At 34.3% G+C, this 17,099-nt stretch overlaps 1 protein-coding gene across 5 annotated transcripts in view; it reads right to left on the bottom strand.

Annotated features, from left to right (window-relative positions):
• The window catches only part of LOC138707648 (serine-rich adhesin for platelets-like), a 164,890-nt gene that overhangs the window by 105,483 nt on the left and 42,308 nt on the right, over positions 1–17,099 (bottom strand). For 2 of the 5 annotated variants that reach the window (XM_069837347.1, XM_069837348.1), the window contains one exon: positions 10,414–10,558. The exons of 2 other annotated variants lie outside the window; for them this stretch is intronic. In XM_069837347.1, coding sequence (XP_069693448.1) covers positions 10,414–10,437 — 24 coding nt within the window. In that variant the 5' untranslated portion in view covers positions 10,438–10,558. Of the gene's footprint in view, positions 1–10,413; positions 10,559–11,858; positions 11,931–17,099 lie in introns of all 5 variants that reach the window. One more of the 5 variants, XM_069837343.1, reaches the window with a different exon arrangement.

Here is a 17,099-nt window from a genome sequence, read left to right as displayed (position 1 = left end):
CTATGTTCATAGACATCTATGACGTAGTGCAGAGGGCGGCCACTAGAGGGAACCCAAGAGTTGGAACTCAATCAGAGACAATTCTGTCCGACGCCAGGGTGGTATCCGGTGTGGCTTAGTGGATAAAGCATCAGCACGTAGAGCTGAAAACCCGGGTTCAAATCCCGGCGCCGGAGAGAATTTTTCTCTGTTCCATTACTCTTTCATCGAATATTGGTTCAGATTTCCCTGGACCTGGATTTCAAGATGGAGTTGTATAATTCATTACTTAATGGATTGCAGAATGTTTTCTTGGCAAGATGATACTCAGATATCCGACTTAAAGTGTGTGATTTACGCTGAACCTCGTGGGTCAGTTTCTGCTACACCCTTAAATCTATAAGTCAATTCTGAAATATTTTTATCATATAATATTGATGGAATTGGAAAGGAAATCTCTCAGATGAAAAGCACTCAGATAATTAACGTGTGTGTACGTAACTTTATATTATTATTAATATTGTTACGATGCTGAATATTTAAAATTAAAACTAACAATACGTTGGGTTTAAATATTTATGCTCTCCGTATCTTAAATTTCACGAACATGAGGGCCAATGATTTAAGAGATCGTTAACTGCATCATTTTCTTTACATTCGTCAGTTCAGGGTAACAGAATATTAAAGAAATGTTATTTGATGCCTTGTTAAGGTTGCATCCGCTCTCACAAAGATTATGAAGAACTAAATAGCCATCAATTAGTCTCAATATATTATTCTCGCATGAAGTAGGGAGTTTGGTGTTCAGAAAGGAATAAATTGGCAAATATTGATTATTTCTACCTCAAGATTGCAACTGAAGCACCTAGTAGCATACATTGTTATCAGTATCATGTTCAAACTTCGAAATCTTCTGTTACGAAACAGTTTGAAGAGAAATATAGAATTTCGAACTCAAAACAATTAACCTTCAGACTACCAAACTCTAAGACCTACACCAACTACGAAGCGGAGTCAACCAAGAACCCGAGGAGAAATTATTGGTTCATAAAGAACAATGAAAACAATATGTAACAAAATACATAAAGAAAATTATACATATATTGCATTTTGAAAATACAGCATAATTAATCTATGAGTTCGGAAACAATACAAGTCCAATTTTACCCTAACCTAATTGAAATTTCCTTCTCTATTACACTTTTTCACATTTCGAATACATGTATTCCAGTTTTCCACAATTTCTTCCGTGAGTTCAAATTGGAAATTCAAACTATTTTAGGCCAGATATACTTTTGACAATAACAACAAAATTATTCACAAAAAATATCTTCGAAACCATCATTTATTGTCTGAATTCTCTGAGGTGTACACTTAGTGGCAAAAAGAATGGGCCGGCCAACAATTTCTAAGTTCCAGAGACATAACATTGCGCATGCTCGTCTCGTCAAAGCCGTAGTTCACTAGGTAACACATAATTAAACCATTTAAATTTGCTGTATTTTGTTTAAGAGTCTAAAATATGTAATAAAATCGAATGGCAGGTTGATTCTAGATACATCAGGGCCCTTGAAGAGTGAAATAATAATAAAATTGATTAATACAAAATCAACCAGAGCGAATATGAACAGGAAAACCATGTATTGTGCCAAACTGATATTAACGGTCACAGTAGATTAAGTCGTTACAGCATTGGTCTATTGAACATGTTGATAGTAGTAACTCAAGGTTCGAATCTCCCTCAATATTTTTTTTTTAATTACAAATTTGCCACCATATGTGTCTCGCAAAGCTATAATTATGTGGCGATAATTAGAATATGCCCAAACTCAAATAATACATCTCCCTCTCTCTTTCAAGCAATATGGCTATCTGTTAATACAACATTCTGTCTCATCATTACGCTTGAAGATGGCATAGAAACAATAACTCATTGCCCTGGTTCGCATAGGTTATTCTGTGTATGCTACTCTCCGACAGGACTTTGATTGGAGAAAATAAATGTCATTTTCTCCGACGAGGAATTGTCTCCAATAGCAACGATAGTACTGCCCTAGTTTATTGTATGAATGGCCACCGATACGATGAACGCTTCGTGAGACGAATTATTAACAAGTCGGGTTGTGTGAGGGTCGAGTGTCGGGGGTGGATGTCATACGATGGGGCAGGACTTCTGGAACGCATCCACGGGCAGTTTACGACAGAAGTCTACGAACACATTTTGGCAAATGTAATGATCCCTTCCGCCCGAAAACGATATCAGAAAGGAACACTTTTCTTCCAGCAGGATAATCATCCGACACACCGCCAACCAGATGGTTTACGAGGAGGCATGATGTCGACCCAGTCGACTGGGCTCCAAATTCACCAGATATGAATCCGATTAAAAATTTGTGGGCTCTCTAATTGAGCAGAACAACCACCCGTTCAGACACCTGAGGAATTGTAGGACAGGGTTCTAGATGTGTGGGAGGAGATGGCTAAGAATTTAGACCTGTTCCATAATCTTGTGGACTCCATGCCATGCAGAATGAGGACCGTTGTTGACGCAGGTGGTTTGTGGACGAGATACTAGTCCCCACCACAGGCCTTTTGTTAATATATTAAAAATTGTTTGTTTTTGTTAATTTAATTATTTATTTGTGTTTGATATGCGTTTAAACTAATAAATTAAGTAAAAGTGAAAATAAAAAAATAATAATTTTTCCGTACCGGGAGGCGAACTCACAACCTCTGGTACGGATGTCAGACTTCTTACCACTAGACCACACACTGCCCATAAGGTTTACTACATAGATGGACGACTTTTAATGAAGACACACCACAGCAATGCCTTGCAGTGGGTTACGTTTACATGAGTGAACCACACGAGAGAACTTAGCATTTCTATCGACCAAGAGTCGGCCCATTCTTTTTGCCGCTAAGTGTACATGTAAGCCCCAGAGACACTCCAACAATATTGTGAATTGTTTGTTGCATGTCTTTTGTAGATTTTTAGACCAAGACATTCCATTTTTACTTTTATAATTTTCATTAATCTGCATATCATTTTCATCTCCAACAGTATCACTATTTTCTATTTCATCTGCTTCTTCAGTCTCTTCTATTACAGTCTCCTCTTCCTCTTCTAATTCTGACAGATCAGCCACTTCTTCAGTTTCACTCTCACTATCATAAGAATCACTTCAACATGTTCCTGACTATGCATGTCAATATATTTTCCTTTGTGACATTTTGATGTATCAAGAAGAGTAATCATGTACAACTCAATCTGAACCAATAATCTACTGAACTAAAATTAAAGAAAAATTCCCAACAATGATCAAACAATTTGAGATGCATGAAAGGCTTACCAACAACAATAATGGGCAAAGAAAATAAACTGGTGACAAAAGTTTTGTACAATTACCAAGAGGGGCAACAGAGACCCAACTGAATAAAAATAAATATTATTCTCTCAGAGATGGAACACTTAGGTAACCAACACGACAGACATGACATGATAAACAAATCTGGCAATAACAAGAAGTATCAATATGCAAAGAAACAGTTTTCACATGAAAATAATAAAAAAAAAATTGCTCTGCAGTCTTCTTACCCTGCTTGGTAATCTAAAGTTTTACATTCAATTCGAGATAAATGAATCCAAAGAAGCTGTTTTAAATCACCAAGTATCAGGTAGATTCACTAATCGCAAAGTAATGCCAAATGAATGTAAATATAAAGACGAGTCATCAAAGGTGATGATGTAAGCTGCTGTACCATCATACAGGATTATAGACATTTTGGATTATCACAATATCCTTAGCATATTTATTTGCAATTATTCTATTCCATCTTGTAATGATGGCGAATTGTTCTGCACTATCTCTTACTGCTATTCTACACTTTTGAATATTGACTGTTTCAACAATTCCCACTGCAAAGGGCATTCCTCACCCGTAAAACTTCTGATAATACGCATTTTCTCACAGAAATGCATGTTACACTTTTCTTCAGCATTTTCGTCAAGTTCTGAGTTTTTTGATAGCAATATGAAAATATGTGTACAACGGATGGAAGTGATATACTGTAACTGCAGGTTGAAGAGACAACAGAACACATTAAAATAAACTATTTTGCGCTTTTTGATTAAGTATGTGATTGCCAAACTTTCAGAACGGCCCCAAGGTTCACTCAGCCTTCTATAAAATTGAGTACCGGGTCTTTCCCGGGGGTAAAAGGCAGTCAGAGCGTGGTGCCGACCACACCACCTCATTCTAGTGCCGAGGTCATGGAAAGCATGGGGCTCTACCTCCATGCCCCCCAAGTGCCTTCATGCCATGTTACGGGGATACCTTTACCTTTTTTATGTGATTAATTGAAAATTAAGCTGAAAATCTGCATAGTTTGGCAACAGCGCAATGCCACCTCACCTACGAATACATACACGTACTCAATCTGAATAGTAGCACATTACGTCCCTTCACTGCAGTAGGGTAGCCAGACTTCAAATGGGAGGAAATGGTAAGTGTTAATCTTTGCATTTAATTTGCAAGAAAACCGTCAATCTTTTTAATTGTAAAGGGAAAAATCACTCCTTATCATTTTCTCTAATGGTATGAGTAAACATCAGAATTGTATGGATAGTACTTATTGAGTAAAACAGTGTTGACATTTTAGGGGAAATTTTTTTTTTCGGATTGTGAGAAAAGTATTCATTAGGGACTAATATGGCATTTGAACACTTTTTTGTTGCATTCTATCTAAGGAATAAGCTGTTATAATCTGCATAGTTATACTAATTCCATCTTGTATGGATACACAGAACCTTCAAATAGACGTTCATCCATAAGTGTCCAGCCTCATATAGTGGCTGGAAGCACAGTGTTTGCCTGCAGAGTCGAATATTCACAGCCCCTTAAGTTAGCCACATAAGACTGCTCAAGCATATTACAAAAACCATCTATCTTTGTCATAGATGATGTTGAAAATTATGTTCTTGTGCCGCCAAATATCTCTCATAACTTTTAAGAAAATTCGCATTAACACGCATTAGTTCTTCTGAAATTTTCGCAATTTTCCCACATCCCTGCTGACCTGAAATTTCATTAAACTGTACTAATGGAGAGTGAGTGTTCATATTTGTTGAATTCCGATTGTATCTCTGGTGCTTATAGTTTCCTATTGCATTTACTGGTCAATATTAGGGACTGTCCTTAACTATATGACGTTGATGTGAGCATTCCATTGAGCTTTCGGCCCATATTATATCCTGTTTCTTTATGCTCTCATCAACTGTAGAGCACTTCAATTTAAGTTTCTGAGCAATTTAACAAATTTAAAAGCCTGCACAGTGCAAGACATTAGCTCCAACTCGTTACTCAGCTTTCAGATATGATGGTGGCATTTGCTTCTACTTGGCACAAGCTAGTGAACAGTCACTGCTGAAAATATTGTTCTTAACCAATATATGTCACTCTCCATTGCACATTTTAAAATCACTTTATCAACCAACATACAGAAGCCCAGAAAAAATACAAAACTTTACTTCTTTCACTCATTTAACCATATGTGAGAATATATCTACAGGTAATTAGCAAGAATAAAAATTCCAATATTTAAAAATTCTTATATACCATAAAAAAAGTACTGGAATAGTTTCTTGCATGAAATAAATTACTTGTTTCATACAAAATCTCACAAATAATGTATAGGAATCACTATCAATTGAATAACAGAGGGCAAAAAAGTTTTAACACGCAAATATTAAATTTCACAGGAAGGAAAAAATTGATTTTCTGCTAGAATTTTATTTGAAAATGTTCCTATTTTCTTCTTTGTATTTCATGGTACATGTATAATAAGTTGAACTGAAAAAAAACACATAAAAAAGTGTATTTTCTAAAATGATCAAGAAAAAGAAGTGTTTTCCAATGCAAAAAAAATGTTGTAATAGTTGTTTTCATTGTAAGTTAAAACCTTTCAACTGTTTCATGAAGTTTCTCTTTCTGCATAGTGATCCAAAAATACCAATACAAAATATTACGATTACCAAAATTAATTACGTGTGAAAACTAAAAATGAATCATTTCTTTTATTATTGTGTGCCTAATGTCTTTTTAAGCTTTCATAAAACTTCATGTGCGATCTCCCTTGGGTAAGTTTGGCCTTATTTGCCGACTGCCATGGCCGTAAGTCATTTTGACAGTTTCCACACTGTAGAAATATAGGCAAATCCAAGGACATTTTGAACGAAATATAATCTGCCTGTCACTTCAAATTATATAAATTTATTCCCACACGTCTGCAAAATCTCCAAGAAAAGATTAAATATGATAAATCTCTAGATGATGATAGGGGAAAGCATGAAAACCACCTAAATAAACTTAAGAATAATGTTAGGTAAGCCGACATACAAACAGAGCAAAAGGATTTAATATGCTAATTATAAATTTTACAGCAGGAGAGGAAAAAATTAAATTCCTGCTAGAATTTTATTTGAAAAAGTTTTGTATTTTAACTTTGCATTCCATAGTGCATGTGTAAGAATATGTTGAACTAAAAAAAGTGAAAAATTTAATTTTCTAAAATGAACAAAATTACAACTTTTTCCATGCAAAAAGATTGTAACAGTGGCTTACATTGCAAGTTACAAACTTTCAGCTACAGCCTGATTACAAACTTTCTGTTCCTGCACAACTATTAACTGAAATGTGACCAACGAAATATCAGGTTTGCCAATATTAATAAAATAGAACATCTTCCATTGCTCACATAATTGTTCTGAAAGGAAGAATTACTTAAAAAAAAAGCTTATTACAACCTTTCCGCCCGCAAAGTATTCACTTAATAAAATGTGTGCAAAAATCATAATTACAAGTAAAACTTTATTTTGATTAAAATTGTCAATGGTGTCCGAAAATTTTGACTGGCTGTATTTGTGACAAAGATATCCTTTGAATGTAAGTGTAGTTTTACCACCACCATGTCACCAATCCCTTTAAATGTAGGTTCTGCTAAAGAAAGTTCCCAGCTTCAAATGGCCATAATTTTGGTAAATTTTTAGATTCTAGATTTCGTAAGGAAATGCGAGTATATCGCACCCTTAAAATAATACTGTGGTACTAACAAAAGTTAGTTTTGAATAAATGCAAGATAAACATTTAAAATTTGTATGAAAAATCAGGATTATCAATTATCAGTATGAATCCTGCAGACTTTGCCTTTGAACTTAGAGATATGACAATTCTACTGTTTGATAGAGGATTAAATAAGGGTTACAAATCTGCCAGTAACTCAAAATTCAATTTTTGGGATTTACGACAATAGGGGTAAGATATTATAACAAGAAATAGGAAAAGAAAAAAAAAAAAAAAAAAGGAAAGTTACATACGGCCAACCAATCAATCAATTTTCGGTAACTGCATCAGTTTCCTCAAATTTGTTCACCAGCTTACAAAATTATTTTACAGAGCAGGGTCCATCTTTCAATCCATGTAACGTTCGAAATCTTCTGAATGCATTAGGATATTGTCTATTTGCATTTGTAATAGCACTCAATGAGGCCAATATGAACTCTTAAAGGTAAAATCATTGTACAAATTATTGCTGTGTGTATTCTTAACCACAATAGTTTATACAAGGAGGGCAGTTGCCATAGTAACAAAAATTATATATCGAAAAAAAAAAATAGTATTTATATGGAAACAAACTGTTAATATATGTATACAGTACATGATATGGCCATTTCAAAATGGGAACTTCTTTCGGAATAACCTTGTATATGTAGTTTTACCACCACCATAGCTATCATTAAACAATTAAACACAACCACCATCACCACCACCTTTCTTCATTAGCAATTTTTGTCATACTGTCATTCATTACTTCTTATCTACATTATATCTGTTAATATTGGTTTTACTAATTCACATTTAGGTGTACCTGTTCTTACAAGTTAAAATTATAAAATTTATCCTTGTTTATAATTAAAGGTGAGAGAACAAGAGTATGTTTTAATATTTTCTGTCTAATGCTCAAATATGTGGAACTGAACTTTAATGTTTTTTTGTGCACCTATAATATGATGCTGGTCACAAGCGAGAAATTTGATATTTTTATACTACTTGGTGCCTACTTATTAGCTCAGCTTATTTTCGAGTAAGCAGAGCTTAGCAGCAAAAATGGAATAATTTTCTCTTAAATTTTTCTCCAGTTCAGCATTCCTGATCCTAACTTCAATCATATTCTGAGGTACGGTTCCCGCAAGTGCACATTTATTAACATGCCCTTCCCATTACAGTTTCCCCATCACTCAGAGTCTGCAATTAATGAAATGCACATAATAAATTGTCATCTAATAGTAACATATGCTGGTTTCGTAGATACAAATCGAATTAGTTTTCACAAATTACTTTACACATTTTCCTCTGAATGAAAATAAATTAATAATGGCAATTACAAACCAGTATTTTAATATGTAAGAAAATATGACTGAAATATCTTTGCTGAAGTATGTTATGTCATGTTTTATTTAACGACGCTCGCAACTGCAGAGGTTATATCAGCGTCGCCGGATGTGCCAGAATTTTGTCCCGCAGGAGTTCTTTCACATGCCAGTAAATCTACTGACATGAGCCTGTCGCATTTAAGCACACTTAAATGCCATCAACCTGGTCCGGGATCGAACCCGCAACCTTGGGCATAGAAGACCAGCGCTATACCAACTCGCCAACCAGGTCAACTTGCTGAAGTATCTGAAGTTAATGTTCTATGCGAAAGCTTCAATAAGCTTAAATTTTATTTGCTGAAAAGAGGGCTAATATTAAACTGGATTATTAATATACAATAATTACTGTTTGTAATCGAGCACCTCCATCACAAAATGCTGGTTTCTAACACCTCCAAATATGATCAACAAGATCTTCTAGCCTCTGCTAGTCTGACAGTGTAAGAAAAGATTAATTTTTCTGGTGGCTGCACCCACAGCATGCAATTCAGTTCAGCAACAGAATGAAGATGATGACTAGCATAAGCATGAACAATAATTTCGAAAGTGTATAATTTATTTAGAAGCAGATATATTTCAAATAAGTTACTGAACTTGACCACCTTCACTTCTGTTCAGAAAAAATTACATTATAATTTTTACAATTGGGAGTATTTAAACAGTAACTCTTGGATATAATGGCAAGCATGGTAGCCATTTAACAATAAGAACTATTCATTACAAGTTTCCTTATATAATTAGATAATACTTCAGAGAAAATAAAAAGGTAAACTTTAAAATCACGTACTGTAAAACCAAGCATTGAGTGAAAAAGCCAATTGTTTCCATGGGAAACGGCAGCCTATTTTCAATTTAAAATACTGCACTGGATTTTCACTTACAATTACAGAAAAAACAACTATATCTTGGTCTCTTATAGAGTGACGTAATATTTGCATTCCATTTCATTTTATACCTTAAAATAAAAATGCCATACTAAATTGCCTAACATTTCAATGAACTTAACTAAGTGAAATGTAATATTTATGCAATAACTTTGCCAAAGGACAGACCAGTAGACCAGTGTTTTTGCACTTAATATAAAATAATGATCTGATAATCTATTTCAGGCTAGAAAATGTTTAAGGGCGTGTTAGTAAATGGAAAATGCCTAAGAAGAATAAGACTTTGAATATGATTTCCTACAAATATTCATTTCTGCAGAACTTACCTGATTAAATCCATTTAGAAATACAATTATAAGCAATATATTTCATACATATAAGTTTACTGAGTATTAAAATTAAATCAGAGTTTGATAATTAAGTCTTAATTGCTGATCCTTAGTGTTAAATAAAATTACAGAACTCTAACAGAGGAAGTAGTCGTAATCTTGAACATGTAGTGGTGACATTGTGTCTGTATTTCTCAATCAAAATTCTCACCGTTTGTTTGAAAACTCAACGGCATTACGAATATTTGAAAGGTTTACTAAATTCCTCTCTTATTTTCCCCATTTTAATTATGAATAGGAAAGTCGAATATAATTTTATTTAAATGTATTCAAAATTCTTGATTCCAAGCACATCGGAGCAAATCTCTACAAAGAAGAAAAATGATTTTATCTGCTTACATAACTTTGAGATACCTTACAAGAATGAAATTAAAATTAAACTGTAACAGGAAATCTGAAAAAAGAAAAAGAATTGGAGTTGTGCATATTACCCCAAATAGTAGATACATGCTTTCTTGTTCAACACTTTTAAATAGTGAACAGATCAGTCTCTATTAAAAGAAGCATTATAATAAATAATTTATTGAAGTAAATTACTGTACATTTTAAGTACACACTAGTAAATTTCAAGATGCAATCAATGCGACATAATTAAATTTTATCACTTCAATTTTTCACACCATTGATAACGACATACAAATAATTCACAACATAATGTACAAATGCTTACCTTCTTCATATAGTCTGCATGCATGACTTAGACATTAAGGCAATGCAATGTCAATAACCCTTTGTTAGGTACGGATCACTTTTCATTCAGATACTAATGAATTCCTTGACAAGTCACACCAATCTGTGGTCTTAGACCCATGCTCCTGAATTCCAGAAGAGAAATTGTGACAATTTGGAGGGCAAGCACAAGAAAATTAAGTCACAATATACATTAATAACATGAGAAATATTAAAAAAAAAGTAATGTTAGTTCAATTTTTATTACATATAATTCAAGAGTACACATATATACTGCTCAACATTTGAAGAATATTACTACGAAATTTTAGACTTAAATACACGATAACATACAAATTTAACAAATGCATGCATGTACACATCAATATAGTAATCTAAGTAGTGTCCACTACCCTAATTTAAGTAGTGTTCACTACCACAGTTCTGGAAACCATTAAGATTTCACAGACAGAGATAACTTCCAGCCAGAAACTAGTGACAGTACCTCATGCATTAGTGGCAGAACAATAGTGCTCAAGAATTTTTATGTTTCAAATGGCCACACACAGTTCAGTAAAGGAATTTCTTGCGTATGGACATAACTACTGTTTTTGGTGCTAGAGAACCAGTCCTTGGAAGTTTCCTCTGACCTAGGATTTGGTTTCAGTCAGCAGTATGCAATGATAAAGATATATTCTGCACTATGTTCATGATTGCAATAAATTAGACATTCATATACCAAATACGCTCAAAGGACACACAGGATAATTTATTCCTCCTGAAGTAAATTGTTCACATTGTCACTAATACTAAGTGCAGTCTGCATAAGCAATAAATTGATTTCATAAACCATACCAAAAGGAAACAATTGTTTATTTATATTTGGGTTAACAACAGGAGAAAAATAATATTAACACGGAAAGTAATTAATTTATCCTTTCGGTAATTATCAAATTTAGCATGATTATCGCGCCATAACTATGAGTAACATTAACCATACAAACCACTTAAGTTCGATGAAAATGATGACATATACACAAAAGTTTTAAGACTATCATGGTGTTAGGCATGGTGCGAGATTTTTGGGTGTTTACACATCATAAATGCAGAAACATCCAAATACTTTAAGCTGTGTTACTGGCACCATCATCAAGGAAATCAAGAAAAGAGGAATCTTCCCACTGAAATCAGTTACAAACCAATCTTCCCCAAAACACTGGGAAGTTTCAGCATCTATATCACAATGTAAAAATCCAAAAATCTTGCACCAAATACACAAATATATTTTGATGCCAAATCAAATTCTCTCTTATGAGTATTATGTATTCGAAAGGAAGCTTTGAATTTTAATTATTGAGCACTGATGTCTGCCCCTATAGTATGTTGGTGAAAATAATCAGTTTTATGGAAATTTGTCCATGCATAACTGATAATGATTTGGCTCACATTTAAGAACCTGGAACCCTCCTGGGTTAATCCACCTTGCAGCATTCCAACAGTGCAATCAAGACCTGATGGCTATAAATGAAACAGAGGTATACCAGTATCAAGCAACAACTGACAGAGCATGTTCATTAACTGCAGGAACAGAAATTGTGTACAAACTCTGGACCAATACATCCTTAGCATTGTGTTATATTCAAACTGTGAATGGGATTTTAGTGTCTTGTGGCATAAAATAAGGGTACATTCAATGCGTGTTCTCCTATCATACCATACAAGGCACGTAACATCATTATTTATCATATTGTTTTCTAAATAATTCTTCAAATACTGAGCAGAGCGATGAATGATTCATGCACTAGAAATTCTTTCAAAAAGCATAACCAACAGCTAAATCTTTATGTTAAGATCAGTAAAATATAATGTGGTACTCATTTTATTATTACTATGTTTATTTAACTACGCTCGCAACTGCTGAGGTTATATCAGCATCACTGATGTGTCGGAATTTTGTCTCGCAAGAGTTTTTCACATGCCAGTAAATCTACTAACATGAGTATGTCGCAATTAAGCACACTTAAATGTCATCGACCTGGGCTGGGATCGAACCCGCACAGAAGGCCAGCACTCTACTGACTGCACCACCCATGCCGATGGTACTCATTTTAAACACATGTGCAAAAATATTACTTAATTTTGAATTCAGCACTTTTAATCATAAATACAATACAGTAAACTTACAGCTATCCAACACTGTAATGAATCCAATAAAAATAACTTCAAAATTTAAAATTACAACACACTTAATTTCACCCATAGTCTTAGCAGCTTCTAAATAAATAAATAAATAAATAAATAAATAAATAAACTATGAAAAAAAAAAAGTCCTCTTCCCTCGTGCATGTGCCATTACCATAAATACTACATTACTTCGTGATTAAATGTATGTATAAATATTTCGCCAATTAAACCAGTATATATAGCATGCAACATACCACCTCTATCAACGAAATAAATTTTTGCATTCCAAGGTAAACCAGAATTATTGAAGGAAAGAAATTCTTCAAAGAAATCTTGCACGAAAAATAAAACAATTGAAAAATTGTGATATAATATAAAGCAATACTGGGTGTCTCAGTCTAAGATGAACCACATATGAAATTCCTCAGTACGGGTCAGTTCTTAGCACGTGAAGATTAAACGTAACACATGTGCATTATATGTTCTCTCTCAGCCAGCCAACCATTGTAACAAAGCATGTTTGCATTCACAGTTCAGTTGACAGTTTCTTTAAAAAGTATGTTACATGTCTAAGTTTAGGTTTCTTTAAAATATCGTGTGTTCACATAACTTACAAAATTCGTATATGAACACAGTCTGTTCGTCAAATCTGAAGATAAGGGCCTATTCGCAGAAAAAACTTCCTGGTATGAAGATTGCAGATTGTGAAATGGTTCGTAAATTATTCGGAAAACTTAAATTAGTACAGAAAAGAAGCGCAGAATGGGGGATGGGAGAAAGGGCTCTGATGGAAGAAACAATGGATGAAAATGTCCACCACTTGGAAAATTCCTCTAAAAAATCCATTCCAACTCTAAAGATACAAAGTTACTGAAAATCAAACCATATAAAATTAGCATGTAACATGAGCTACAATTGTGTGATCCAGGAAAAGGGCGTACATTTTGTGAATGGGTTATGTATAATGGGAAAATGTAACCATATCTTTTTTTCCTGCTCCAATAAAGCTTGGTTCCATCTTCAATGCTACGTAAATCCACAAAATTATTACTCGTCCACTGAAAAACCACAATGCATAAGGTTCCCCTACATCAGGGTGGTCCAACTTTTCATTACTTTTGGGCCAATTGAAACATTTTATGGGCGGGTGAGGGCCATCATTTCAATTTAATACAGGAAGGAAAAAGAGGTATGTCACGTAAGTGTAACTTTACAGGAGACATTTCAAGTTTTACGTGCCTATCATTTACTTTATATTTACACTAAAATGTAATTCCTGGAAACTTCAATATACTAAATTTGTACATCTTACAAATTGTTAAAAATACATTAGAATTATATGCAAATACAATTCACTTCCTGAGGTGTCTGCTCTGCAAGTTGAAGAAAAATATTCTTCTGTTTAGTCAGCTTCTGGCTCAAAAAATTAAACACAACTCCTTGCAGTTCCTTGGAATTTGTCGTATTTTGTTTTATGCAAGCTAGCATAGTGTTCGCTCACAGCACATTCCTTTGTAACACTTAAGACTTTGGAACAGACAACACATTGTGTTTACCGTCATATTCAATTATAAATGACTATCTTGCCACTTGGATTTAAATTGTCCTTTTTCTTCTACAACACGTTTTTCTGGTTCCACCATTTTGAACTATACCAGTAATGAATGTTAGAAATAACATAACTTTAAGCAAAAACCTCCGTCTTTGTCGATCTTATTAATCAATTTTGTTTAAATATTGTCTACTTGTATTTCAATTTGTATAATCTGATTTTGTAAAAGGCAAGGGTCCAAATAGACCTGGTACTTACAGTACAGTACAGTACAGTAAAACTCAAATTGAATGAAATGCCATCAAACAGAAACTACAAAACTTGGATGTAAAATTTCACATTGAAATCTAACTTACAATTTCCCTTATTGGTTTATACATTATGATAATATATTTAAAAATGTATACAAGGGTCGAGGGCCAGCAAAATCAGTATGAGGGGAGTGGGTTCGATCATGCTGCCCTACATCATGAAAAGACAGGTGTATGGTGTTGCCCTGAGTGGGGGGAAAAAAAAAAAAAAAACGGTTGAATCAATTCTTTTTTATCCCAAGGAACAATTAGCCCAATGTCATTAAGTATGTCAATCTGATTTTGTACCCCCTTTTTCAAGATGGAACGAAATTACGCATTTTTTCAACAGGATTTCACAACTGCCCCTACAACGAATTTTTTCCTCCCCCAAAAAGCTCAACTGTTCCAGGAGATATTCATCATTGTTAATCTGTGGCCTACACAATCATCCATATCTGACCCACCTGTGATTTTATCTTTGGGATTCAATGAAAGATTGAAGTGTACAACACACATCTACAAATCTTACAAGATCTCAAGCATATCCATCAGGAGAGTGTTTCGTTTCTCAACAGGAATTTGAGTAATGGAAAATGTTAAGCAGGTGCCCAAAAAAAAAAAATGGTCAGTTTCAGCATGTTCTGGGTTAAATTGAATGAGTACATAACACAATACTAGCATCAACTCAATGTGCCACGTGGCCAACTGGTGAGCCATTGCTACACAAACAGAAGTTGCCATGTTGGTGGGCCACATTAGAATGAGACACACTTTATACATAACATCAGTGCTGTAGTTGGGCAGGAACAGATTGGAACGCAGTTCTGGTAAAAATTTTAGTTGGAATTTATTGTTCCAGTTAAAAAGTAATATGACTTCACCATTCCAGTGCAATAACGTTTCGATGGTACTCTGGAACAGTGGCACAACTCAAAAATCTTCATTTTTTCATTTTTACTGGAATTAAATAGAAAACAATGGAATCTTTCATCTAGCAAAGAGCCATAACTTGATTTACAAAAACAGCCAAGAGAGAGAGTAGCTGTGTCGATTTACCGCCAAGTGAATCTCCTTACTAATCCAATGCATCTGGAAAAATGTCACAATTTAGCTGCGTCTTGTTTGTTGATCCGCATATTTAATCAGTTTATCATCAAAATAGTCACAATTCAAGAAGTGACGGGTCAGCTGAAACAACTGTGTACAGAAAAACGACACTTTTAATTAGGGATCGGCAAAAATGTAATTGTGATCACTAGCAACAGTGACATTTCAGGGACAGCGCAGTAAATTGTCTTTGTTTCACCCACACCCTTCCAACAACTCCAGTACACAAGCATCTGTCGGTGACGGGTTACCTCCTTAGATTTACATGCTTCTTTCTCAAAACCTACGTTTTCTCAGAAATGTGTGTTTGAGGAAGAATGGGAGGAACAGTATTTGTTGTGCACATAGTGATAATGTAGATGCCTCGTGTGTTCTAAAATTCTAATAAGCACTTATCAAACATTGGACGACATTATGACACATGGCATAATGATTATCACGAAATCATAGGTAAGCATGAACATACTTACTTACTGGCTTTTAAAGAACCCGGAGGTTCACTGCCGTCCTCACATAAGCCCGCCTATCCTGAGCAAGATTAATCCAGTCTCTACCATCATATCCGTTTGTTAAGCACTATTACCATACCAAATTTATCCCCGATTAAAATACACGGCACCGAAATTCCGTTCAGTGAATCAGTAAAGAATCTAGGTATTTATATGGATAAAAGTTTAAATTGGAACATTCAAGTTGCAGAAACCTGCAAAAAGGTATTCTCATTAATCCACTCATTTAGACGATTGAAGAATTTTCTACCCTTTTCCATGAAAAAAATGTTAGTACAAACACTCGTAATGCCCCACTTCGATTACTGTGATATTCTGCTTACTGACCTAAGCGTTACTTCGGCGCAGAGACTACAACGTGTTCATAATATGTGCGTCCATTTCGTCTGCAACATTCGCCGGGCTGATCATGTAACACCATCCCTCGAAATGTTGTCTTTGCTCTGTCTAGAAGATCGTAGGAAAATCCACTGTCTTTCCCTTCTCTTTCACATATTGCATTTCTCCACTCCTGTCTATCTTGCTCCTCGTTTTCAAAATTTATCCACCCATCATAACCTAGACACACGATCACAACACTCCTCAATATTATCCATTCCCTCCCACCGAACATCCTCATATTCATCTTCTTTCACTGTGGCTGTTCCTCGGCTTTGGAATTCCCTACCGAGTAATGTCAGGGACTGTCAGACATCAAATCAATTTGAGAATAGGCTAACGAGATATTTATCTAACAATTATTGTCAACAATAATAGCTGTTTCAGGTTTCTCAATGTTTAATAGTTATATATATCACAGATAAATATCTAAATTATCTTATTTTTATTATTACTATTATTATTATTATTACCCTATTATTATTATTATTATTATTATTATCATTATTATTATAACTATTTCTTACCAGTGTTTATTATTGTCACACTAACAATAGTTATCCAATTTTCATTATTTACTTTCATGTTGTTTCATGATCTAGATATTAATGTAATAACTATGTAAGCAAATGTATTTAATTAGAATTAGAGTCTGGCTGGGCGG

Source organism: Periplaneta americana, chromosome 10 (assembly GCF_040183065.1).
Source record: "Periplaneta americana isolate PAMFEO1 chromosome 10, P.americana_PAMFEO1_priV1, whole genome shotgun sequence".
NCBI lineage: Eukaryota > Metazoa > Arthropoda > Insecta > Blattodea > Blattidae > Periplaneta > Periplaneta americana.
Note: the sequence above shows the minus strand (reverse complement) of the source record. Positions and strands in the feature narration are given on the sequence as shown.